General features: G+C 37.2%; 1 protein-coding gene across 5 annotated transcripts in view; it reads left to right on the forward strand.

Moving 5' to 3' along the window:
* Window positions 1-25,351, forward strand: part of TUSC3 (tumor suppressor candidate 3) — a 309,201-nt gene that overhangs the window by 70,895 nt on the left and 212,955 nt on the right. For all 5 annotated transcript variants that reach the window (XM_077942417.1, XM_077942416.1, XM_015144789.3 and 2 more), the window contains 1 exon segment: window positions 7,691-7,860. In XM_077942417.1, the coding sequence (XP_077798543.1) occupies window positions 7,691-7,860 (170 nt within the window).

Below are 25,351 nucleotides of genomic sequence, written 5' to 3' on the forward strand. Positions count from 1 at the left end.
CATGCATATGGGAGTGAAAAAGAAACCAAAAACCAGATTGAGCTCACAGAAGTAGAGAGTAGAATTACACTTACTAGAGGATGGGAAAAGTAGGCAGGAAGGGAGGATAGGAAGAGGTTATTTAGCCACAAAATTACAGATAAGAGGAATAAGTTCTGATGTTCTGTAAGCAGTGTAGAGTGAATGTAGTTTTCACTAATATGTTACATATGTTCAAAAAGCTAAGAGAGGATTTCAGATATTCACAGCACGAGGAAATGATAAATGTTTGAGGTGATACATATTCTAATCACCCTGATTTAAATCATTACATATTGTATATAGAAATATCCCTCCATACCCATAAATATGTATAATTATTATGTGTCAACCGAAAAGGAAAAAGAAAATACAGGACATTTATACACTAAAATATTATAAAATACTACAAAAATGAGTTAAACCCATAAGTACTGAAATGAAAAAATGAAGAGAGGCTGGTTAATGGATATAAACATGTAGTTAGAAGGAATAAGTTCCACAGTTCAGTCACTTGAACTTGTGGACTCAAGTGATCCTCTGGTCTCAGCCTCTTGAATAGCTAGGACCATATTCACACACCATGAAGGTCGACTCATTTTTAAAAAAATTTTTGTAGAGTTGGGGTCTCACTGCTGCAGTCCAGGCTGGTGAAGGAATAAGTTCTACTGGTAGGTAACAGAGTAGGAAGGTAGAATAAAAGTAGATAATTTAGTGTGGTATAGGAATAGGTTCAGAAATGAAGACTCTTAAAGAATAAAAGTAGAGATCTTGATTTTTTTTTTGCTTTTTTTCAGTAGTGACTAATTTCTATTATAGAAGTTTATAGTGACATGTATTTTTATACAAAATTTACTCCTAGAAATTTGCATATTATATATGTCTTCCAGAATATCAGGCCAGGTGCGGTGGCTCACGCCTGTAATCCCAGCACTTTGGGAGGCCAAGGCAGGTGGATCACCTGAGGTCAGGAGTTGGAGACCAGCCTGGCCAACATGGTGAAACTCTGTCTGTACTAAAAATGCAAAAATTAGCCAGGCATGGTGGCGCATGCCTGTAATCCCATCTACTCTGGAAGCTGAGGCAGGAGAATCATTTGAACCTGGGAGACAGAGGTTGCAGTGAACGGAGATGGCGCCACTACACTCCAGGCTGTGTGACAGAGTGAGAGTTCATCTTAAAAAAAAAAAATCTGTTTTATTGATTTTAAAATAAATTCAAATATGTTAACACTATCCAGGTCAATTGGAAATATTTTTCATTCATTCTGGCTGTGCCGTGGGTGGCAGGAAGGAGAGAGCGCTGCAACAGTGCTTGGGGGCTCTGACCTTGAGACTCCCTGAGCAAGACCCGTAACACCCCTTGGGGCTCTGCCGTTGCTGGCATCTCTGAGTTTTTAGGTGCCGCTGCGTTCCCCTCATCCAGATGTCGATTTCCAAGTCAGAAGCAGGTCCGTGCATGCCTGGCCCAGCCACAGGCCAAGCATAGAGCTGCAGGGGACATGGAATCTGGGCCAGTAGCACGGGGCCAGCACAGCCTGCTAGGCAGAGTGGGCAGAATGAGCCCACCGAAGCCTGAGCAGAGGCGCCGCTGGCCACAGAGATTTCCGAAGGGTCATGGAAAGAATCCTGTGTAATCAGCAGGCAGAGGGAGGAAATACATGTACAATAATCCACTCACTCATACAAGTCTACATTTGTTTCTGTATCTATCTGTAAAAAATATATGTATGTATATATGTATGTATGTAATATAGATACACACACACACACATATATATATATATATTTTGAGACAGAGTCTCGCTGTGTCACCCAGGCTGGAGTGCAGTGGCGTGATCTCGGCTCACTGCAACAGCCGCCTCCCAGGTTCAAGTGATTCTCTTGCTTCACCCTCTTGAGTAGCTGGGACTGCAGGTTCATGCAACCACTCCCGGCTTATTTTTGTATTTTTAGTTGAGACAGGGTTTCACCATATTGGCCACGGTGGTCTAACTCCTGACCTCGTGATCCACCTGCGTGGGCCTCCCAAAGTGCTAGGATCACAGGCATGAGCCACCGCTTCTGGCCTATATTCCTGTTTTAAAAGCCACAGATTAATATGGATGCCTCCAGCTCCTATCCAGTGTCACAAGATTCATTCTGGCCCTCCCCCTTTCCTTACTTGTGAGTTCTTTTCTGACAGTGATACCAAACCAGATGTATATTTATTTCTTCAGCTGTGGTGTACTCACAGAGTAACAGAAGTGATAATACATACCTTCCTGAGAAACAAAAATAAATCGAGTATGTTATTTGTCTACAGTTTCTTTTTCTCTTTGGCTTTAAGACTATCCAGCTGAATACTGTTTTCCAAAGTTATGTTTATGTTAGTAATGCAGTCAAGTTCAGTTGTTGAAGTCTGGTTTTCATTTTGGAACCATCCTCCCAACCCTGGCTGATCATTTAAAAATGTGTAAGGCAGAAGTCATTTTTGTGGTGTTTACTGTTGTGTTGTTTAAAGACAGGGATATGTTCTGAGAAATGTGTCATGTGCAAACATCGTAGAGTATGCTTACAAAAACCTATGTGGTATAGTTTACTACACACCTAGGCTGTATGGTGTAGCTCCTAGGGTGCAAAGCTGTGCACAGTAGTACTCTACTAAATATTGTAGGCAGTTGTAACACAATAAGATGTATTTGTGTATCTGACTACGTCTAAATTTAGAAATAGTACAGTAAAAATACAGTATAAAAGATAAAAAATGGTCCACCTGTCTAGCACACTGTCCATGAATGGAACTTTCAGGCTTGGAGGTTGCTCTGGGTGAATCAGTCAGTGAGTGGTGAGTGAGTGTGAAGGCCTGGGATGTTACTGTACGCTACTGTAAACTGTCTAAACACTGCACACTTAGGCTGTATTGAAAAATTTTTCTTCAGTAATCAATTAACTTTACCCTATATCACTTTTTTTAAAGTTTTTAATTTTTTTAACTTTGTGACTCTTCTAATAACTGTTAGCTTAAAATACAAACACATTTTATAGCTGTACGAAAATATTTTCTTTATATCCTTATTCTATAAGCTTTTTTTCTGATTAAAACTTTTTTCTTTATACTTTATTGTTGAAAACTAAGACACAAACACATACATTAGCCTAGGCCTATGCAGGGTCAGGATTATCAATATCACTATCTTCCACCTCCACATCTTGTCCCACTGGGGGGCCTTCAGTTGCAATAACAGTTATGGAACTGTCATTTCCTAGGATAACATTCTTTTCTGGACACCTCATAAAGGACCTGCCTGAGGCTGTTTTACAGTTAATTTTAGAAAACAAATGAGAAGAAGTACAGTCTAAAGATAAAAAGTATAGTAAATACATAAAACCAGTAGCAAAGTTGTTTGTCATTATCAAGTATTATATACTCTACGTAATTGCATGTGCTATGTTTTCGTATGTTGGGTAGCCAGTAGGTTTGTTTACACCAGCATCACCACAAACACAGCAGTAATGCAGTGTGCTGCAGTGTTACCATGGCTACCCATCATTATTAGACGGTAAGAATTTTTCAGCCCCATTCTAATCTTCTGGGACCATCTTTGTGTATGGAGTCTGTTGTTAAGTGATTAATGTCACTATGCGATACATGACTGTATTTCTGTGGGTTTTGGCAAATGCAGCCATGGCTCTACCACTAGTCACGAGTCGGAACGCTTCCATTATCCTATATGCTGTGTTTTGGAAGAAATTATTACAAGTTGTTTGATACTTAAAATTCAAAGAAAAATCTTTTTGTGAATTTTACGGATATTCTAGTCTAGTTTAAGGGAGAAATGTGTTTGAATAATCAGGCATTTGGGATACTAAGAATAGGAGAGAGATTTCAGTTCTTCCTTTCACTATGATTTGAAATTTATTGCTGTTCCAGAGCATGGATTTGTTTTTCTAGCTTTTAAATAATTGATATTTTTCATGTAATAGATTGAGACTTTTAAAAGAAAAATAATTCACAAAATGTAATCAAATATAGTATATGCTCTTAAAATGCTACTTTTCTCGGTTATAATTGCTCTCTGCTCTTCCTAGTTTACCCTATAAGCAAAAAGAAAACAATTTAGAAGTGACAAAATTTTATGCTAGTTTTAACATTGATTAGTCTGGAAAGAGTTTTATTCCATGTACTTTTTTTTTTTTTTTTTTTTGGAGACAGAGTCTGGCTCTGTCGCCCAGGCTGGAGTGCAGTGGTGCGATCTTGGCTCACTGCAAGCTCCGCCTCCCAGGTTCACGCCATTCTCCTGCCTTAGCCTCTCAAGTAGCTGAGACTACAGGCGCCTGCCACCACGTCCGGCTAATTTTTTGTATTTTTTGTTTGTTTGTTTTTTCAGTAGAGACGTTAGCCAGGATGGTCTTGATCTCCTGACCTCGTGATCTGCCTGCCTCAGCCTCCCAAAGTGTTGGGATTACAGGTGTGAGCCACCGTGCCTGGCCTATTCTGTATACTTTTTAATCTCTTATATAGGACAGATTATATTTATGAATAGATCAAGGATAAAGGAGGAGAAAAAAATAGTAACAAAGAAAATTAGAGCATTCAGAATTGTGAAAAAATGGCTGAATTTTGCCAGAAATAACAGTGCAAGGCTCAGGCATGAGAATCCCTTGAACCCTGGAGGTGGAGGTTGCAGTTTGCTGAGATTGCACCATTGCACTCCAGCCTGGGTAACAGAGGGAGACTGTTTCAGAAACAAAGAAACAAACAAACTGCAAATTAAAATAGGATACCATTTTTGATTAATTTGGAAGTGTGTGTGCATATGTGTATACCATAAAGAGATATAGAAAATAAGAATGAATATCCTAATCTGGTGAGGGTATAGTGAATCTCACACTGTAATATATTAATAGATTGCAGATAGTGTTAGAATTTCACACTGATACAGTGTTTCTAAGGAAGTGTAGTCACGATAATGGAAAAGTACCAATTTGTCAAGATTGATGCAAAATGATGAGACTAATAGGCATTTTCTTTAAAAGTTTTTTTCCAGAATATTTGTAATGGGAAAATTACGTATAGTTGGAATTCTACATTTTTCAAGATGTGATTGTGTAAAAGTTATATTTTACATTGATTTTTTAATATTAAACATGACTGTGTGCCCTGAAATCTGTAGCACAGTGGTTCTTAATATTTAGAAAAATGACATATTTATATTTGCCTAATTCTGAAGGAATATAGTATGATAACTAGAAGTGTAGTACAAAAAGGAGTTCAGTTAAGCCAAGTTAAGAGTATGCATTCTTGTGTTTTGTTTGTTTTTTAAAGGCACTTGTAACTTACCTAGTCCTTTGTTGCTTAAATAAGAAATACTCCTCTGTGAGGAATTTTCATTTGTGATCAGCCTCGTAAATGAGTTTCATACTACATTGAAGGTGGGAAGCATGGGAAACAGGAGTACCAGACTCAGAAATCTCATTCCTTTCAGCATCCATGAAACTGGGGCTGGCTTCTTTGATTACTTAAAAGTAAAGTGAAATCTTTGACCCTTTACAGTTATTTACTGTTTTCATAGATAGATATTTGGTATAAATGGGATTTTTAAATAAGAAAAACAGTAAGATTATTGTAGAAATTCAAAGAGTATTAAAAGAGTGTGTGTGGTGTATGTCTGTGTGTGAGAGTGTGTTGTGCATGTATTTAATGAGAGAAGTATAAAATACTGAGGTAACTCATAGGTAAGTAACTTTCTTAGACCAATTCTCTTCTACACTCATTAGTGGATTACCCTGCTTGATTTCCACTCTTTTCATAGAGGGTCACAGTCTCTAAATATTTAAAAAACAAATATTCATATAGTTTTTATCTTATTACTTTAAAATGTTTTCAAGGCTCAAAAGAATTTATATAGTGAGTTAGTTCATTGCATGTATTGGTAAATATTGGAGGCTTTAAATCTTATTAAATATATAACAGTTTTCTGTAAAGCAAACACTATTAAATTATCCTTAACATGGAAAACAACCTTACTTTGCTTCTCAAAATTAAAACTAAGAACAATTAGGAGAAGTCCTTCTGTGTCATTTTCTACTGTTTTAGGTATATTGATGAGGCAGAGAAGTAAGTTTTCATTTTCAGTTTAATAAGGTTATTATTTTACTTTGGAAATATATATATATAAAATATAAATATATGTAAAAATATGTAATATATATAAAGTACATTTCCAAAGCTATATATATATATTTAACCCAGACTGCAAATATATATATAGATTTATCTATATAAGTTATATATAAATATATATATTTATATATAAATCTAAATGCAAGTAATCTGTTTTGAGGTTAAGATCAATTTCAGTTGATGCCCTTTGGTTGTGGCAAAATTGTTTCTTTTAAAAAAACAAACACAGCCGAGTCATTAACTTATTTTTCTTTTTCATACAGTTAGCATGCATGCATATCTGAATGTTCTGTCTCTGCCGGTTACTATGCTCTTTGGCCAAGTTACTTTCGTTTCCTCCCTTCCATTTCTTTCCATTTATCTTCTTTCCTGTTCAGGTGGGTGCAGAGCACTGCAACAAGTCTTTTACCTTAACTCAGGGTAAGATGTCCACCTTGCCTTCTCTCTCCTTGGTGTGTATCTGCCCAGTCTCTGTGAGCCACTTTTCCTTTTTCACTTGAGAGGAGAGGGGAAAGAGATTGCTTTTCTCTCTGATTTCTAGAGGAGAGCTTGGTTAAATGGCACAGTTCAAGCCTCTCTCTCCTGACCACTGGTACTAGCTTGGTTTTAAAATGGCAGGGAATTTCTTTTTCTTGCAGGAACACAATGTTGTAGAGTTGTTAACTTCTCAGACTTGTTCAGGTAAAATGAATGATCTAAAGATAAGAGCCTTTTTTTTTTTTTTTTTTTTTTTTTGGTAGAGACAGGGTCTTGCTATGTTGCCCAAGCTTATCTTGAACTCCTTGGGCTCAAGTGATCTTCCCACCTTGGTCTTCCAAAGTGCTAGGATTAGAGGTGTGAGCCACCATTCCCAGCCTGTAAGAGCCTTTTATACAGAAGCTACAGTGCTATCTCCTCCCAAACTTCCCTAGGAACAGAATATTACTAGTAGCCCAGCTCCACCTGTGCCGTCTCCCAGTTACTGTGCCTCCCAGACTAGTCGCCATACTGACTTTTACCAGAGTGGATCGGTTTTTCCTATTTTTGACTTTAAGTAGAATCATACAACACTCTTTTGTGTATAGTTTCAGCTTTGTATTTGTGGGGGTGGTTGTGAGATGGTAGTTTTTGTTGTTTTGTTTTCCTTTTGCTGTGATGTTTGGCTGGAGAAGAGTAGAGCAGTTATTATTTTGTTTTACTGGGCTTCCCCTTTCTTTGGCTTTTGGATAGCAAGAGCTAACTTTTCTTGAGCCTTTTTTTTTTTTTTTTTTTTAATGTCTGCCCCTATTGGTGTTCTTGGATTGCTGACTTCTCTGTCAACTGGTGTGGGATATATAAGGCCAAAAGAAAACCCAACATTAGAAAAATAAATGTTTTTTCTATCTTTCTGGGAGCAGAAATATGGTCTTACTTTTCTATAAACTTGGATATCATTAGGAAAAAGAAAAAACATTTTATGCATTTATATGAAATTCAAACAAAAGGACTTTAACTCTTTGTAAATGTAAATTTCTGTGTTTAATTGCAGAATCTTTTAGCTGAAAAAGTAGAGCAGCTGATGGAATGGAGTTCCAGACGCTCAATCTTCCGAATGAATGGTGATAAATTCCGAAAATTTATAAAGGCACCACCTCGAAACTATTCCATGATTGTTATGTTCACTGCTCTTCAGCCTCAGCGGCAGTGTTCTGTGTGCAGGTAATTTATGTCTTTAAAAAATATTAAAAACTATTATCCATGGTTTACATATGTATTTTTAATGTTCATTTGAAGATAAATATATGTAAGATAATTAAACAGTTGTTTAATAGTCAAATATAACTATGTGCATTTAAAAATAAGCTGAAAAATCATTGTATTTTAGAAAATGATATGGATAGGCTAATATTCTTTTATTGTGGGCATGTAAAATATTCATTGACCCGTTGCACATATAGTCATAAAACTGCTTTATCATGTTTATATTCTGCAGGTTACCTTGTAGGTCATTCAGTTATAGCTATGCTTAATGAAGTAGCCCCCTTAAATATAATCAATTTTTAATTTTTAATAGCACTCACTTTTACCTAGCATAAGTATAGCATAAGTAAAGTATAAATACTTGTCCAAAAGTATTCAACGAACACTTTTTTAAATGGAAATTTTTATTTTGAGATAATTGTAGGTACACATCTTTTACCCAGTTTCCTCCAGTGGTAACCTGTTATAAAACTATAGTACAAATTCACAAGTAGGGTATTGGCGTTGATACAGACAATGTGGAACAGCTCTATTACTGCAGGAATACTTCTTGCCATTTAAAGTCACACCCACCCTCCGTTGTACTTCTTACCTGTCGAATTTGACCTCTGACCTCTGGCAATCACTAATCTGTTCTCCATTTCTATAATTTTGTCATTTCAAGAATCTTATGTAAATGGAATTATATAGTATGTGACCTTTTGGGTTTGGCTTTTAAAAATTTGCCGTAATTCCCTAAAAAAAAGTCCAAGTTGTTATATTTCTCAATAATTAATTTTTCAAATTACTGAATAATATTCCATTATATGGATGTACTGCAGTTTATTTAACTATTCATTTGTTAAAGGACATCTGGGTTGTATTATAGAATGATGTGAATTTCAAAGGGGCATCTGTTAAGTAACTGTGGTAGAGAAGTGGTCTTGAGATCTATTGTTACTGAGCCAGGAGAGCTCTGTAATCCATATGATAGTGGGCAGAGTGGACCAAAGAGATCTCAGGGTGACAACTAAGATGAAAAGGCAAAGAGGAGTTTCCACAAATATTTTTCAAGAAAAACTATTCAAATTATATTTCTGAGTAATAAATGAAGCCTCAGAGGGAGTTGTAGATGCACTGAGAAAGGCACCCTGTCATTTGCGGCCATCTTTTTTTTTTTTTTTTTCCTCACCTGAATTACTCCTCCTGAGTCCTTCTGTGTCATGTACTTCTTCTGTTAACACTGCCGTAATCTTTATAATTGTATAGGATCTTTGAAGAGTTCATAGTTACAATTTAAAAATCATAGGACTTTCCTTTGTGAGACTTCCTTGCTTTTTTCTTTTCTTTTAAAAAAAAAGTGAAATTTTCTTCTAGAGTTAGCTTGCATTTAGATTCTTCAGTTGATTTTCCTTGCTTAAAGGCTGGTGAATGAGCTGTTGGCTTCCTTGTAAGCCCTTTTAGCAGATAATTCTGCTCTTCCTTCACACAGTCAGTTTATTCACAAATTTTGGAATTCAATTCTCACCTCCCTCAGTGCTAACATCAAACTCCTCGGCCAAATAAAGTTGTTAATTAAGACTACTCGATATAATTCTCACCTCCCTTAAGTGTTAACTCCAAACTTTTTTAAAAATCAAATTATACTGTAGGGAATATTCTTCATAATTGCTATCTCTTTTAGATGTATTCTTCTACAAAATTGCTCATCTCTTCCAGGGTTTATTACAAATTCTCAGAACGAAATATCCTCATCGAAAGATATTACTATGGATCAGGAGGCTTAAGAAGAAAATTCAGTGGAAGGGAAATAAAAAAACTGGTGTGGAATCAAGCAAGTTGCTTGTATAACAAAAGTTTTGGTGATGTGTTGAAGATTAATATATAACTGGACTCCAGTTAAATGAAAAATTGGTAAATTAAAAAATATTTTGAGAAGAATGATGAATAACTTATTATATTGATATATTAGATATTAACCAACATCCATTCTGCCCCAACAAAATAAAATTATTGTTTATTTTGTGTGAACTATTGGGGACACTATGTTAAGTCATTTATACATACAGTATATATATATATATATATATATATATATATAATCTTATGTGATTCTCATTGTGAGAGTTAGATATGAACAAAACTCGTTTTATAGATGAGAATGTTAAAGCTGAGAGGTTATAATTTTTCTAAAGTCACACAGCTAATAGCTGTTCAGGGTTGGGATTTGTGACTCCAGAGCTATTAGAATTTAATGCTTTTCTTAAGTGCACATGTTCATTATTGTCCCTATTCTGTAAACTGTAATTGTATCTTGTTTTTGTGTTCCTAACCAAGATTATTAGTGTTTTACGGCAGTGATCCCTCTGCCAGCATATCCTAAACTCGTATGAATATGAAAAGCTTTCATTCAGGGGTGTGTCTCATGATGGGGACTGGTGAATTGAATACAGCTGGCTAAAATCATGTGGAGAAGAGCGTATCACCCTTTTGTTTCATTACAGAGAGGTCACACCTCTCATGGGTTTAGAGTGTGAAATTAACAGACAAGGTGAAACTTGGGTATAGATAAAATTACCCTTGTATATCACTTAAAGCGCTTGTAAGTATATTACTTTATTTGGGTTTGGTACTACAACCCTTATAATTTCCTGTTACCTTTGATAATATTTCTTCATGGCCCTTCATTTTTAAGTTTCCTTTATTTACTTGACTATGTGAACAAGGTATTTCACCTCTTTGTCAAGACTGGGGAACTGTCATGCCGTTCACATGTTCTTTTTCTGGTTTGGCTAACATGAGACATGTTTCGTTCTTGAGTGAATCATGACCAGTTTGGTATAAATCATGCCCTCAAGTTACTGCTGAGCTATGTAGTTTAATTTTCTTATATTTTATATTGAAGGCATATGATGTAACTTCACTGTGTTAACTTTCTATGTTTCTCTTCTTCAGACAGGATAATCCCAACATTTTTTTTACTGTTTACAACAAACATTCATTATGTATGTGACATTGTAGCATTCCTTGAATTCTTTTCTATGTTCTATATTTTTTCCATTTAAAGTCCAGCTGTAGTCTCTTCTTCTTTTTAATTTCAATCTTATAGAAAATTGGAAGTAGTACAGTGGACACCTGTGCTAGCCTTTACAAAGATTCACTAATTATTAATGTTTTGCCACTTTGCGTTTTGCTCTAAGTATAGGTAAAAAAAATTCAGTCAAATATTAGCAAAAAACTACCTATGAGTTACATACATCATGGAATATTGTCCCTAAATACTTCAGTAATACATCTCTTGAGTTTAAGACTGTTTTGTGTGTGTGTGTGTGTGTGTGTGTGTGTGTGTGTGTGTGTTTTAAAGAGACAGTCTTGCTGTGTCACCCAGGCTGGAGTGCAGTGGCGCGATCATGGCTCACTGCTACCTCCGCCTCCCTGGTTCAGGTGATTCTTCTGCCTCAGCCTCCCAAGTAGCTGGGAGTACAGGCACCTGCCACCATGCCCCACTAATTTTTTTTTGTATTTTTAGTAGAGATGGGGTTTTACCATGTTGGCCAGCTTGTCTTGAACTCCTGACCTCGTGATCTGCCTGCCTTAGCCTCCCAAAGTGCTGGGATTACAGGTGTGAGCCACCCTGCCCGACTAAAGCTATTCTTCTATAATTAGAACACCATTATAACTTTTAAGTAAATTAGTATTAGTTCAATGATAAAATCTTACTATGTAGTTTATATTTAAATTTTACATTTGTCTCCAAAATGTCTTTTATTTCCTTCCCCTACCCACATGCCATGTGAGATCCATTCGAGGTTCATCTGTTACATTTGATTGTTGCACCTCTTTCTTTTAATCTATAACATTTACACACTTAAAAAAAAAGTCTGTGTTTTAATGATGTTGACTTTTCTTTTTTTCCCTGAGGAGTCCAAGTTACTTGCCTTTTATGGTGTCCCTTGCTCTGGATTTGTCTGATTGTTTCTTCATGATTATATTCAAGGGAAGAGTACGATATTGGTTAGTTGGAATACCTCTTATGGTATATTATTAGGAGGCCCATAATATTAGCTTGTTCATATACCAGTGCTGAGATTGATCACTTGATTAGGGTGATGGTTGTCAGATCTCTCCACTGTACAAGGATATTGTTTTCACTTGTATTAAGTATTTGGGGAGATAAGTGGCTTGGGAGGAAGGATTCAGGGTGATCATGTGAATATCCTGTTTCTCAGAAGTAATGTTTTACCCAGCACTTGTAGCATTCATTGATAATCTTTGCCTGAACTTGATATTACATTAGTGATCGTGAAATGGAGATTTTCAAATTCTGTCATTTCTTCTACATTAATTAGTTGTCATTCTTCTGTAAAGGTAAGCTTTGCCAACCTCACTTACCTTTTGTTTTGAGTATTCCAACCGAAAGATTCCTTTCATTCCCTAATCCATTACTAGGATTATTCTTCAGGTTCAAATTGTCCTAAATTTGACCAGTGGGAACCAACTCCTATATCATGGCATATCTCCTTTAGTTTGCTTTCTAGCACAAGATATTCTAAGCTTACTTTGTATGTTCTCTGCCATGGAAATGTAATCAGCAGTGTTTTCAAGGAGCCCTGGTTCCTCTTAGTAGAAAATGATATTTAGAAAGCAAAAGCTTAGCTACATGTACACTTTACTGCTGAGGTAGTGTCATTGCTTTGAGGCCTTTTTAGTGGACAAAGCTAAGAGATATGGTTCTGTGGGGATGTGCTTGTGTATGTAGATGTAGATATGTATTTTAAAATTACGACTTCAATTCGATACGTATTACTGTAGCAGGACATTACATGTTTTCTTCTCTCTTTCCCTCATTCCATACTTTTATCTCCTTGGCCTGAGACATTAATACAGGTATAGCAGAATCTGTCCTGGTCCATAAAGAAGTCGTCTAGGGTAGTTCTCTCATCCATAACAACTCAGTGAGTTGAAGCTGATGTGAATGCTTCAGTGAGTTGAGGCTGAAGTGGTATTATTGATGACTTCAGTGAAACTTAGTGATAAATTTCTTACCACCTGTTATAGATGGAATTGTTTCTTTCTAAAAAGATATGCTGAAGTCTTAACCCCCAAGTATCCCAGAATGCGGCCTCATTTGAAAATAGGGTAGTTGTAGATGTAATTAGTTAAGATGAGGTGATACTCAGGCAGGGCAGGCCTTTAATCCAATATGACTGATGCTATATCAGTGAAAGAGCGCTTTTTTTTTTTTTTTTTTTTACTAAATTCTATTTTATTACATTGTTATAGACACACAGGGAGAATGCTTTGTGATGGCAGAGGTGGGAAAATGGAATAATTTAGCTGGAAGCCAGGGAATGTGAAGTATTGACAGCCATCACCAGAAGCTAGGAAGAGGCAAGGAAAGATTCTCCCCTTCAGTTTTAAGAGGGAGCATGGCCCTACTGATACCTTGATTTTGGTCTTCTAGCCTCCAGAACTATGGGTTTTGTTTTGTTTTAGCCATTCAGTTTGTGATACTTTGTTACGGCCACCCTGAGAAACTAATACACCACCTTTTACCTATTGGATGATTTTCACCATAGACAAAACATCCCACAGGGGATGCATAAACACAAGTCAGTTATCCCTCTGGGACAGCTCCCCCAGGTATCTGAAGGCCAGCCTCATTTTAGAGAGATCTCTACAGTGATCTGAGGGCTATATGCTTCCATAAACACTTGAAGGTCTCTTATAACCCGTTCCTAGGTATAGTTCATCATACCTAGTGTGGTATTGGAGCAAAGACAAGATAGTATTAAACTTTTGCATGAAAAGTCCAGCCCTGGGAATGTACGTAGTGCCCTTGTGAAGTTTTGCTTACAATCATTGAGGTCTCACAAACGGGAGCTTCATCGTAAGAAACGCAGGTTGGCAGTGCCTTCAGTGTAGCCTCTTGGCTGGCTGGTAGACTTTGGTTCCTCCAGCTCAGTTTGATGAAGACAATGTGTCCACAATCCTAGACAGACTGGCAGGGAGTAGTTAGTCCAACCTGTCTTATTGCTATGGCACTAACAGGCCATCCGTTATTCCCTCCTAAGAAAGACTGAGCTATCGCCATGGGAGTGTGGCTGAGAGGAACATCAGAGAAAGGGTAATTGATATTTTGCGTGGAAGCCGGGGTCTTCCATTAACACTTCCATAAATTCCTTCTTAAGATTAAGAAGAATGACAAAGTTAGTTCAGACCCTACTGGTGGAAGATGGCAGATCCAGCAGTTGATGGTTTCAGAGAGCTGCACCACTATGTTTTTTCATGTGAGGAAGTCTTCAAAGGTGGATCTCAAAGACAGAAGATTTTACAATCCCTCCCTCTCCTTTACCTCCTAGGATCTGAATTTTCATCTTCACATACTAGAATTTTTGCTTGCCGTCATAAAATCAGGGTCTCCATCTGAGTATCTATAACTTCATCTTTTCTCCAGTTATCCCCTGCTCACACCCACATTATTAGATGTTCATCTGGAGAGTTTTAGTATGAAAGATACAAGGGCCTTTCAGTGAAATTTATAGAGACTGATTACATCCTTCACTTTGGCCTCCGTAGGCCACTGCAGGAGGGCTTAGTGTGTAATACACTCAGCCAAGTGGTCATTATCCTTATTAACTAAGACCATGTCAGTAAAAGAAGAGAACCCAGTGACTGAACCCAGATTAAATTTGAATTTCCTAAGTCTTTTTTTTTTTTTCAAAGCTAGGCTGCCACCCAGGGGATATACTGATTGAGTTTCCTCAAGGTAGCTGTCAAGTGGGGAAAGGAAGCATTATCCCGGGAATGGTCAGGACAGAATCTTGAATTTCCAAAATAGATCTGAATAATGCCCATGTCTCTTGTATTGATTATTTCTTAGGAAGCAGCCAAGAAGAGATGACCTCTTTCTTGGGATAGATGTGTTGAGTCACCAAACTGCCTTGTTAAGGTGTGTGGACAAAAAGAGGAGAGGAAGTCGAGTCACACATGTTTTCATGGTAATTTTTGAGGTGGCTCAAATGCATGTCGCAATGCTGGATGCTAGCAGATGTTAGGGCATGTGGAATGACTGCTGAATACTTTACCTATTGGCTTATGTTTTGGTGGCTTTTGTGGCAAAAGGCACGGTATTATTAGACTGTAAAATAGTCTAGAAAGCCAGAAGTGTGACATATTTTAATTTAAAAATTCATAATGGAATGGCTAGAGTTAACTAGCACAATGTACTCCAACACACTGTACTCTCACAGTGAGAGTCTTAATAGTAGCAAGGTGCCAGTGGTGGCCCCAAGGAAAGGACAAAGGCTCATTAAAGTCAGTTTGCTAAAAACAGTTGGGTATGATGCCTTCACTAGCATGGCTCCTGCCCTGCAAGGTAAACAGGCCGTTGTTTGATAAGAGTCTCAAGTCTGGTATTCATTGCAGCTTCTGCATAAAGTTCCACTAATGGAGCCAGGTAGCGGTGGTGGTGATCTGGTAAGTGTACGTTTAATCAGCAGCTTGATTCCCTATGGCTTATCAGATTACGGGTCCTCACTGTGGGCATCTTCGTTAAGTGACCTCTTGGTGACAGCTCGGCCTGTGTGATTTGTTGTCCGGAAGATGATGTTTCAAAGAGAGGTATCTTTATCTCTTAGTCTGTAGTCTTCCAAGCGGCAGACCATATCGTTAGGCCAGTGGCAGTCGTCAGTGCAAATGTAGGAAGATTTGTCAAAGTGGGTCTTGGTCAGGACTGTGAGGACTTGACTGCCTTGAGTTCTGCCACTGAGCAGAACAACCACACCTGCTGTTGGTGTTACGCAGCTGTTTCTGAGGGAAATAGCCACAGCAGCCCATCAAACAGCATCAGATTTCAACTTAGCAGAATCATCAGTAACCCAGGCCCAGGCATTTAGGGAACTTCTGTGAACTGAGGGCTCCACTGGGCCATTGACTTTGAGTTGGGTGGCAGAGTTAGGGATAAAGTTTCCCACAAGAGATGGCTGCTGTTTTTTAATGTAAAACTGATGGTTGCACTTTGGGAGGCCGACGCGGGCAGATCACGAGGTCAGGAGATCAAGACCATCTGGCTAACACAGTGAAACCCCGTCTCTACTAAAAATACAAAAAATTAGCCGGGCATGGTGGCGGGCGCCTGTAGTCCCAGCAACTCGGGAGGCTGAGGTGGGAGAATAGTGTGAACCCGGGAGGCGAAGCTTACAGTGAGCCGAGATCGTGCCACTGCACTCCAGCCTGGGCGACAGAGCGAAACTCTGTCTCAAAAAAAAAAAAAGGATGGTCAGGTCAGCTGCACTCTGAAATATACCATTTCCACAAGCAAAGACTGGTGGACGCTTCATACTTTAGTCATCAGATCCCAGTAGACCAACCCCAAAATAGAGATATTAGGCATTTATTTGTACTTGGTGGTCATGTCAGGCTGGTGCTGTCCAGAAATCAAATTGGGGTCGGTACGTGGAAGACAACTCATGTTGCCATAGGCATTAGTCAGCACAGTTATCAGTCATGGAGACTGTAGTTTGAAGCAGTCATTAGGTTTGTCTGTCCCCAAAGATACAGGGTGTGGTTTATTGGACATTTGCAGTGTAGCCTGTTGGATTGTTTCGTTTTCAGAGGACACTGATTTGTGGGCTGGTCTATATAAATGATGAAGAAGAATGCTCCAGTGGGAGATTAACTTATTTCAGTACCTAAAGAGTTCAGTAAGGTGTTGGGCCTTCTTTTTGGGGTCAAATCTGAAGAGATAACAGTTTTTCTTTCACTGCTTGAGAAATTGAGTGTTTGTAGTCTGTTCACATAGTCCCAAGAAATTTTATTTGGTGCTGTTGAGATACTGATGCCAATCCAGTTTTCTTACTTTGAATGTGATTTGTTTTTTTGCCTTGCCGGCCAAAGTATATTTTAAATTTTTTCACTAAAGGCTGGTAATTTTGCTATACTACGTCTTACATTTGACTATTCTGGGTTGCCTTTTTCAGGAACGCGAATAACTCTTCAATATGTATATAGGGACTTTATTTTTAGAAATGTTATTGTATCGTAGTTTAAAATACCAGTTCTCTTTCATTGTTTTTTCTACCTCAAGGACTCTAATTCTCCATGTTTAATCTTTTAAAATCTACCCCATTCCCTCTTAAACTTTTATTTTGTTTTTGTTCTCTTACCTGCTTTTAATCCTATTCTTAATGTCCTTTATTTATTTTCAGTCAACTCTATTTTTCTTTGAAGACTTTGTAATGCAGACATCATTTCTACATGGATTCTGTTTTGCTTTTTTGAAACATACTGGTTTCCTGAGTCTTACTAACTGTGATGTAACATCTTTCTGTTTTTTTATTTCCTTCTATTTCTAGTTGTTTAATTTCTGATTTGAGATTTTCTGTCTTCAACTGCTTGTTTAATGATATTTACTTTAGTTTGGAGTATTTTGTTTCAGTTTTCTCTTCATAATTTTGTTTTCAGGGAAATTTTTTATGAGTTGAAGAATTTTGAATCTTTCTGATTTCTTTTTGTAGTAGCCTTGTGTAGATGCTATTGATCATTTGCTGCTTCTTAAAAAAATTTTTTTCTTTCTTATACCAGACTAGAAACCATAGTTTACATGTGGGTGGTGATGGCTAGACTTTTGGGTGGCCTACTGATTTCTTAATTCACATATGCCTTCTCCTCATAACGTGAAATAGGTTGAGTTCAGCAGGCTTATTTTTCTCCCCTGCTCACTTCTTCCTCCCTTCTCTTTTTCTTCCTCTCTCCTCCTCCTTGCAGTGGCGTATTCTGATTCTGAGATGATGTATGTTTCCATCGGTCCCTTAATTTCCATGACTTCTCTGTTTCACTGTATTGCCAAGCTACTAATGCATGTCAGCTTCTTCTAAGTTGTCCCCCACTCCCACAAAGCGGTGCATTCTTAAGACTGCCACGTTTGTTTCTGTATACTTCCAAGCCCCTTTATGTTCCGCAGTAGCCACTGTTCTTCCCCACCATGTAGACCTGTTCTCAGTGTTTTCCAATTCAGATGAGATTCTCTCTTTCTTGGGGTGATTCCCACCCCACCCAACCCCCCATATTTTGCCTCTGCTAGGATCCCTCTTACCTGTTTTTCCCCATATAGTCTCCACCTTCCTATTCTTGCATGGATTACTGAAGTTACAGGTGTTCATTTCCTCACTTTCGTTTAAATTTATATTCTGTAGGATTCTTTTTATCCCAGTTACTGTATTGGCATTAGTAGTTTTGATTATGCTTTTTGGAGAACTACATGGTTTTTGGAGTTCTTTGTTATCATTATCCTACAGGAACTCAGTAATTTTCACATACAGTTTTAATCTTAGTAGGAGAAATTGGAATCTGACCATAAATAAGAAAGTTCTTTGAGGACAAACTATTTGTTTTCTTTTTTCTTTTTTCTTTTTTGGAGACAAGAGTCTCACTCTGTTGCCCATGCTGGAGTGCAGTGGCGTGATCTCAGCTCACTGCAACCTCTCCGCCACCTGGTTTCAAGTGATTCCCCTGCCTCAGCCTCCTGAGTAGCTGGGATTACAGACATGTGCTACCACACCTGGCTAATTTTTGTATTTTTAGTAGAGACAGGGTTTCACCATGTTGGCCAGGCTGGTCTTGACCTCCCGACCTCAAGTGATCCACCCATCTCTGCCTCCCAAAGTGCTGGGATTACGGGTGTGAGCCACGGTGCCCGGCTAAGGACAAATACTAGCATTACAGTGATGATGATGATCATGTGTAGATACTAGATCACGTGATGTTCAGGGCTTCATTGATGATGTGTTGATGCTAGATCACGTGATATTCAGGGCTTTGGACTTTCTATGTGCTTAGTAGGATTTTATTGAATGAAATGAATGAGAATTTTTTGATATTGATGAAAAACTCATTGAAAAGTTTCTTGATATACAGATACAGGAGTAAATATATAAAACAGTGCTTTATTTATCTAAAAATGCTTTATTTATATAGGTTATAACTGAAATAAATGAAAAAAATGACTTTTAAAAGTATAATCTTGATAGCTGCACTTAACCATTTAAATTAAAGATAAAACTTTCTGCATTTTTATATCTAGAGCTGCAACAATTATATATAATAAAGTCATAAATTACAATTAATCTTTGTATTATTTTTAAGCATTTGTCCTTGGTTTCCATGATTTCAGTTTATATTAGTCATTAACATATTAAATGAGATTTACTAGTTTTCATCGTCTCAGACCTTAGTCCTCAAATAATTTCTCTTAGATGCATAAGAATCATTTTGGGTTTTTTTGGACTCATGAGGATGACTTAGTACAATCCAGTCAATACAAGTAAAACCACTTCAGATATGCCCCTTTCTTGTGATAGGTTGTTGTCTTTGTCACCGTAATACAATGAACAAAATACTATTCTTTTTATTTATCAGAAGATAGTGATTATCATGAGCCCATGCAGAAGAGAGTTAACATAGCAGGCCTGAGATTGTTATCCTTAGAAAGGGGAGCTCCCAAATTTGGCCCTTCCCTGTCATGGGAACATGGATTTTGGGACATTTTCTACCACTCCTTAGCTGAGAAGGGTGGTTCACTGTCCCTGAACTGTTTACAAACAATGTGGTTAATGCTGAACACCTGCTTTTTTTGTGTGGGTCTGGAATTTTGCCATCTGCTCTACAGAGGGCATCCATATGACCAACCTTCTTGGGCACTGAATCTGTAATGAACTTCCCTGGTAGACAACACTTTACACGTGCCACAACAGAATTGATCCTGTGTGACCTGACAGGGAGTCACTGTTGGAAATTTACCTAGTTCACTTCAGACTATACCATGTGCCTTTTCCCTCTGCTGATTTTGCTTTGTGTCCTTTCACTATAACAAATCTCAACCATGAATGTGACCATGTACTGATTCCTCTGAGTCCCCTTAGTGAATCACCAAACCTGGTGATGGTATTGGGGACCCCCAACGCAGAACCATTTAATAATTCTGAAATGTTTTCTCCTGGTCTTGGCAAGAAGTTATATATTTAATACTCATTTTAGTTTTTATTTACTTTTTCAGATCTGTAGAATAAGCCTCCCCCATCCCTTAAGAATCTTGAGTAGAACTAGAAATAAAAAGAAACCTTATTTTATAAACTTGTGGCTTTTTACTGTGGAACTGGATACTAGTATGGTAATATTATATCGATGCTGGCATATATTTTTGAACCATTTTTATTGAATAGTCACTATGTATAAATACTCTCCTGGATCCTAGGGGAGATGATGGCAAACAAACTGACCTAGCTGCTGCTCTCATTATGTCAGAGTCTAGTTCGTAAATGTCATGAAGGGAAATCACAGAGATTTATGAGAGGATCCTGGTTTTTCCTGTTAATTTGTGTGTTCAGAAAGGTTTAGTTAAGGGAGTGATAATTGAAGTGTTAAGTTATACAGAAAGACGAGGAATTCATAAGGCATGTTTATCTGCTCCCGTTTACTAGACATAACTCTTTGCTATGTGTACAGAGTGTGCCATGTGTGCTCTGTAGCTATAGAAAAGTTGGGTTGAGGCTGGGCGCAGTGGCTCACACCTGTAATCCCAGCACTTTGGGAGTCCGAGGTGGGTGGATCATAAGGTCAAGAGATTGAGACCATCCTGGCCAACATGGTGAAACTCCTGTCTCTACTAAAAATACAGAAAATTAGCTGGGTGTGGTGGCATGCACCTGTAGTCCCAGCTACTCGGGAGGCTGAGGCACGAGAATCGCTTGAACCCAGGAGGTGGAGGTTGCAGTGAGCCAAGATCGTGCCACTGCACTCTAGCCTGGTGACAGAGCAAGACTCTCTCTCAAAAAAAAAAAAGAAAAAAAGAAAAGGAAAGAAAAGAAAAGCTGCATTGAGAAGAAGGAAGGAATTTCACAGAAATCCTGTATCAAGAGTAAGTCTAGTTTATGAAAGGAAATTAAACATAATTTGGGTCTGGTGCAGAGAGTGAGAGGGGAAGAAACTAGAAGTAAGGTCTGCGAATGCAAATAGTCAATGAATTTTAAGCTAGATGCTGAACACCCCAAGGTTTGCATACCCATTTGCCATTTACTAGAGTCTTTGTTATGCCTCATGTTTTTAACCTCATGAGAACTCTTGAGAGAGATTACTAGTATTGTCATGCTAAAAAGGGGTAAATAAACAAAGTATTTGTGACTTTCTCAAGTTTATACATTATAAAGTGGAAAGCCAGTCCACAAGTCCCGATTTTCAGAATTCATGTGTTATCTGTGTTCTTTCTACTTGGCCACATCATAATAAGTGTAGTATTACATTGTTTGGAAGTCACGTGAAAAGTGTTACGGTTTTTCTATGTGTATCTAAAGGCCTTAACAAAAATCAAACCCGGACAGAAAGAGACACAAGGAAATTTTTGGAAGTGATGGAACTGTTTATGAACTTGACTGTGGTGGTGGTAACATGAGTGTATACTTATGTCTACACTCACCAAATTGTACCCATTGTATACATTAACCGTGTGGGTTTTTTCATATACCAGTTATACCTTAGTGAAGCTAGGGGAAAAGAATAGTCCAAGAGCATTCCCTTCAGTGTTTAGCGTAAGACATTCCTATGGTGGGCTGGCAGTTCATTAATAAAATTAGAGATGTCTGGAACGGTATCACTGGGTAGAAAAGTTGCTTGTAATGGAATTTTGTAGTATCAGAAGATAGATCTCTCTCTATATAATATATAATTCATATACTCAGTTAACTGGTTAATCAGTCGTCCAAGTAATAGTAGTCCAATTATTTAAAAAAAGTATGTGAAATCTCTATGCCTTTTATTCAGTTTTGCTGAGAATCTAAAACTCCTCTAAAAATAATCTATTAAAAATAAGTTTGATGAGAGAAAAGTTAAAAAAATGAAGAGAAGTATGTATAAATACACGAAAGGATTCCTGGCACACACTAAACCTCCATGAATGTTTCTTGTGATGGCAGTACTTTCAGTTGACCAGAAAAGACATAATCTCCATCTCTTGTAACACAGTTTCTATAATCTTATGTCTGCCTTTTTGATTCATTACAATAAAGGTCTTTAAAGTCAGCATATATTCTGTTCTTTACCACATGAAACTAAAGAATAGACTTACTGGGAAGTCCTGCAGGATTTAAGGTATGAGTTAATGCTTTCCTCATTTTGACTTCTCAGGTTTTACAATATATATATATGAATTTATTTAACAGATATTTTTTTCAGTATCATGATAGTTCCTGGGCATGTTATCATAAACAAGGTTTATATTATTATTTAAGATTATAAGTGTTACCATAATGGATTGAAGTATCTTGAGGCAGTGGCCTGTATGTCTTACCTCTTCCAAACATTGAATTAATTCGCCCATTTATTCATTCATTTGTTAATTCTCTGTCATTAGTTGCACAAATATTAAATACATATTATGATCATATGTACTAGATAAATGGTATGGTTTGGCTGTGTTCCCACACAAATGTCACCTTGAATTGTTCCCATATTCCCCATGTGTTGTGGGAGGGACACAGTGGAAGGTAATTGAATCCTGGGGGCTGTTACCCCCATGTTGTTCTCGTGATAGTGAGTGAGTTCTCACATGACCTGATGGCTTTATAAGGGGCTTTTCCCCCTTTCTTTGGCACTCCTTCTTCCTGCCGCCATGTGAAGAAGGTGCCTTGCTTTCCCTTTGCCTTCTGCCATGATCATGTTTACTGAGGCCTCTCCAGCCATGCTGAACTGTGAGTCACTTAAATCTCTTTCTTTATAAATTACCCTGTCTGGGGTATGTGTTTAGTAGCAGCATGAGAACAGACTAATAGAGTAAGAAAACTTGTTAAAGGAACAATGTGTTAATTGATTTCCTTACTATTGTATGACATTCTTCTTGGCATACCACATTTAAGCATTTATATGCTACTGTTAGTTTCTTTTTTTTTTGTAAGGAGAACTAAAATTCCCTTGACTTTCAAAAGCCGAGTGCTAACTATGCATATTGTATACACTGCAACATATTTTATGTTCATATACACTTTTGCTTTAAAATATGTATTTGGATCACATAAGTTACTATTTTCCAGGGAAAGATCTACTTAGGTCTGATGAAGAAAATGGATGCACAGGAAACAGCTTTAAGAAACACAACCTCTTTATCTTATATCTAGTGAATTATTCAGTCAGTTACAATATGGTAGTGAACTGTTGATTTCTCAGCTCTTCAGAGGCCTTGGGTCTATTTAATATATTTCAGTATATTCAGCTGGGCCCTGGTATGTATCGCACAACCAGAGGAGCAGCTGTGTTAGAAATCTTTGTGCAGGGTGTTATCACTTTATTTTTCTTCTCAGGGTACCAGAACCTTAAGTAATAGGTGAGTTCGCTCACTCCAGATCTATGTATATCACTGTCTGTAGAATTTTTTTTATTTGGGGTTTTATTATGGCATAAGTGCAATTCATTTTACATATATAACTATACAGACATACAATGGTATTTTCATATGAATCTGCTATAAGAAGTTTGATTAACATTAAAAAGAGAAGCTAGGCTTCTTAAAACAGCTCTTTAAAAATTATATTCATCATGGGAAATATATTAAATATGTATAACTGTAGATGAGATAATTCTTTTTAGTTTTACATAACCTTTTAAAAAGCATTATAACATAAAAAATTGTAGCATTTAGATTAAGTGATTTTTTTCCTCATAATAAAATACGGAGAAGATTTAATATCACACATTTAATAGAACAGTACCCTGCAGCTATTGCTTAAGCCTTCCTGTATCCTTTTGACGCAGCGTGACTGCCCTCTTCAGGTTGCATAAGTATATATTAGAATTTATGGCATTCCCTACATTCGTGAAGTTAGGCCTTTACTATTACTATAACTACCACAACAAAATATTTTTTAGATAATAGTGTTGGAAATGTGGTTATTTTAGTTAAGTGCTTGGAGTATTTGTGGTTTTTAACTTCCAATTTCAGATGGTAGTGAGGTCAGAAGTGTGCTTATTGTTAGCGCATGTAATGTCTCATTTCGCTCATCAGTTCAGGCTGACAGAAACATATGCAAGGATCCTCTGAATGTCTTTATCTGTCATTAGTTAGGTTTTCTCTGTCCCCTATTAAACGTTAAGAAGTTGGGATATGGAGGGCACATAAGGGAATGGGGTAAGCACCGGGTCTTTGTTATTGGGGCTCATTTTTTTTTTTCCTAATGAATCTTTTGTACTCTGAAGAGATATCGTTAATATTAAAATACATGTTCCTTGGGCTCATTTATTTATTTATTTTAAATGACATACACATCTCTTTAGTGATCCTATTTCTACTGAATTACACACAGCAGAAAAAAGCGCCCATTTGCCTTGTCAGTGTTAAATTTTCTGTAAGCATTGTACTTGAGTCAAGAAAATGTAATTTGTTTTGGCTCCTGTGGAATTCTTTATTCTAGCCAGAGCTATTCCTAAGTATATTGTCTAGAAAATGTTGCTGGATGCTGTGGCCTGCTAGGTTGCAATGGAGAATTTATGTGAAATAGTTTACATCTTCATTTACATAATATTTTAATAGCCTTATATGTTTTCCCAGCCAGGCCATTATAGTAACATTGAAAGTGGTTTCCAAACCTTCATTTTCTTCTCCTCCAATGTATCACACGTAATGTTGTGAGATACAGGATTCTGAAATATATTTTGCATAGTCTTCTTTCAGAAACACTTGTTTGCTATTTACAGAATAAAAGCAGTGTCCTATTTATCTTTCTACCACTTCCAGTCTTTATTGTCTAACCTGAAACTTACATTCTATTACTTGAACACAGAAGACGCATTCCAGACAGGGCAGTCTTTGTTTATGCTGTGTCTGCTACCTTGCTTTTCTCTCCCTGCCTTTCTTGCTTGTTCTAAGTGTAGTCCTTCCAGACATACCACCATTATTTTCCAGTTTTTTTTTTTTTTTACATTCATACTTTGTTGAACTGTTCCAGCTCACTATGATCTCATCCTCCTCTGTATGCTGTATAGCACCTACAATATGCATTCGTCTTTGAAATATATATACCTTATTGATGTACTAGAGTGCATATCTATTCTTTCCTCTAACCTCTTAAAGGTGGAGACTGTGAGGTATACTTCTTTATTATTGCAGCACATATGAAAATGTTGAGTATCAGTTTCACTGATGACTAAGATCTGGATTCTACATTTGTTGTGAAATTGTCATTACTAACAAGATATCACATGATGATGTAGTCACTGTAACCTTTGAATCATGAACACTATTCCTTTGACAAACAACATATGTTTGTGATAGTGCAGATTTAAAATTTCATTTTTTCTTCCCCTCAACACCATAACTAGAGTAAAAGAAATCTGCCTTAAAAGAGACATTATCCAGTGACATAAATCTGACTAAATGAGTTGTAGTAGACTCTCTAGAATTCAGAAATTCTAATGTGGTAAACTTAGC

The sequence above is a fragment of the Macaca mulatta genome, chromosome 8, assembly GCF_049350105.2.
Source record: "Macaca mulatta isolate MMU2019108-1 chromosome 8, T2T-MMU8v2.0, whole genome shotgun sequence".
Lineage (NCBI taxonomy): Eukaryota > Metazoa > Chordata > Mammalia > Primates > Cercopithecidae > Macaca > Macaca mulatta.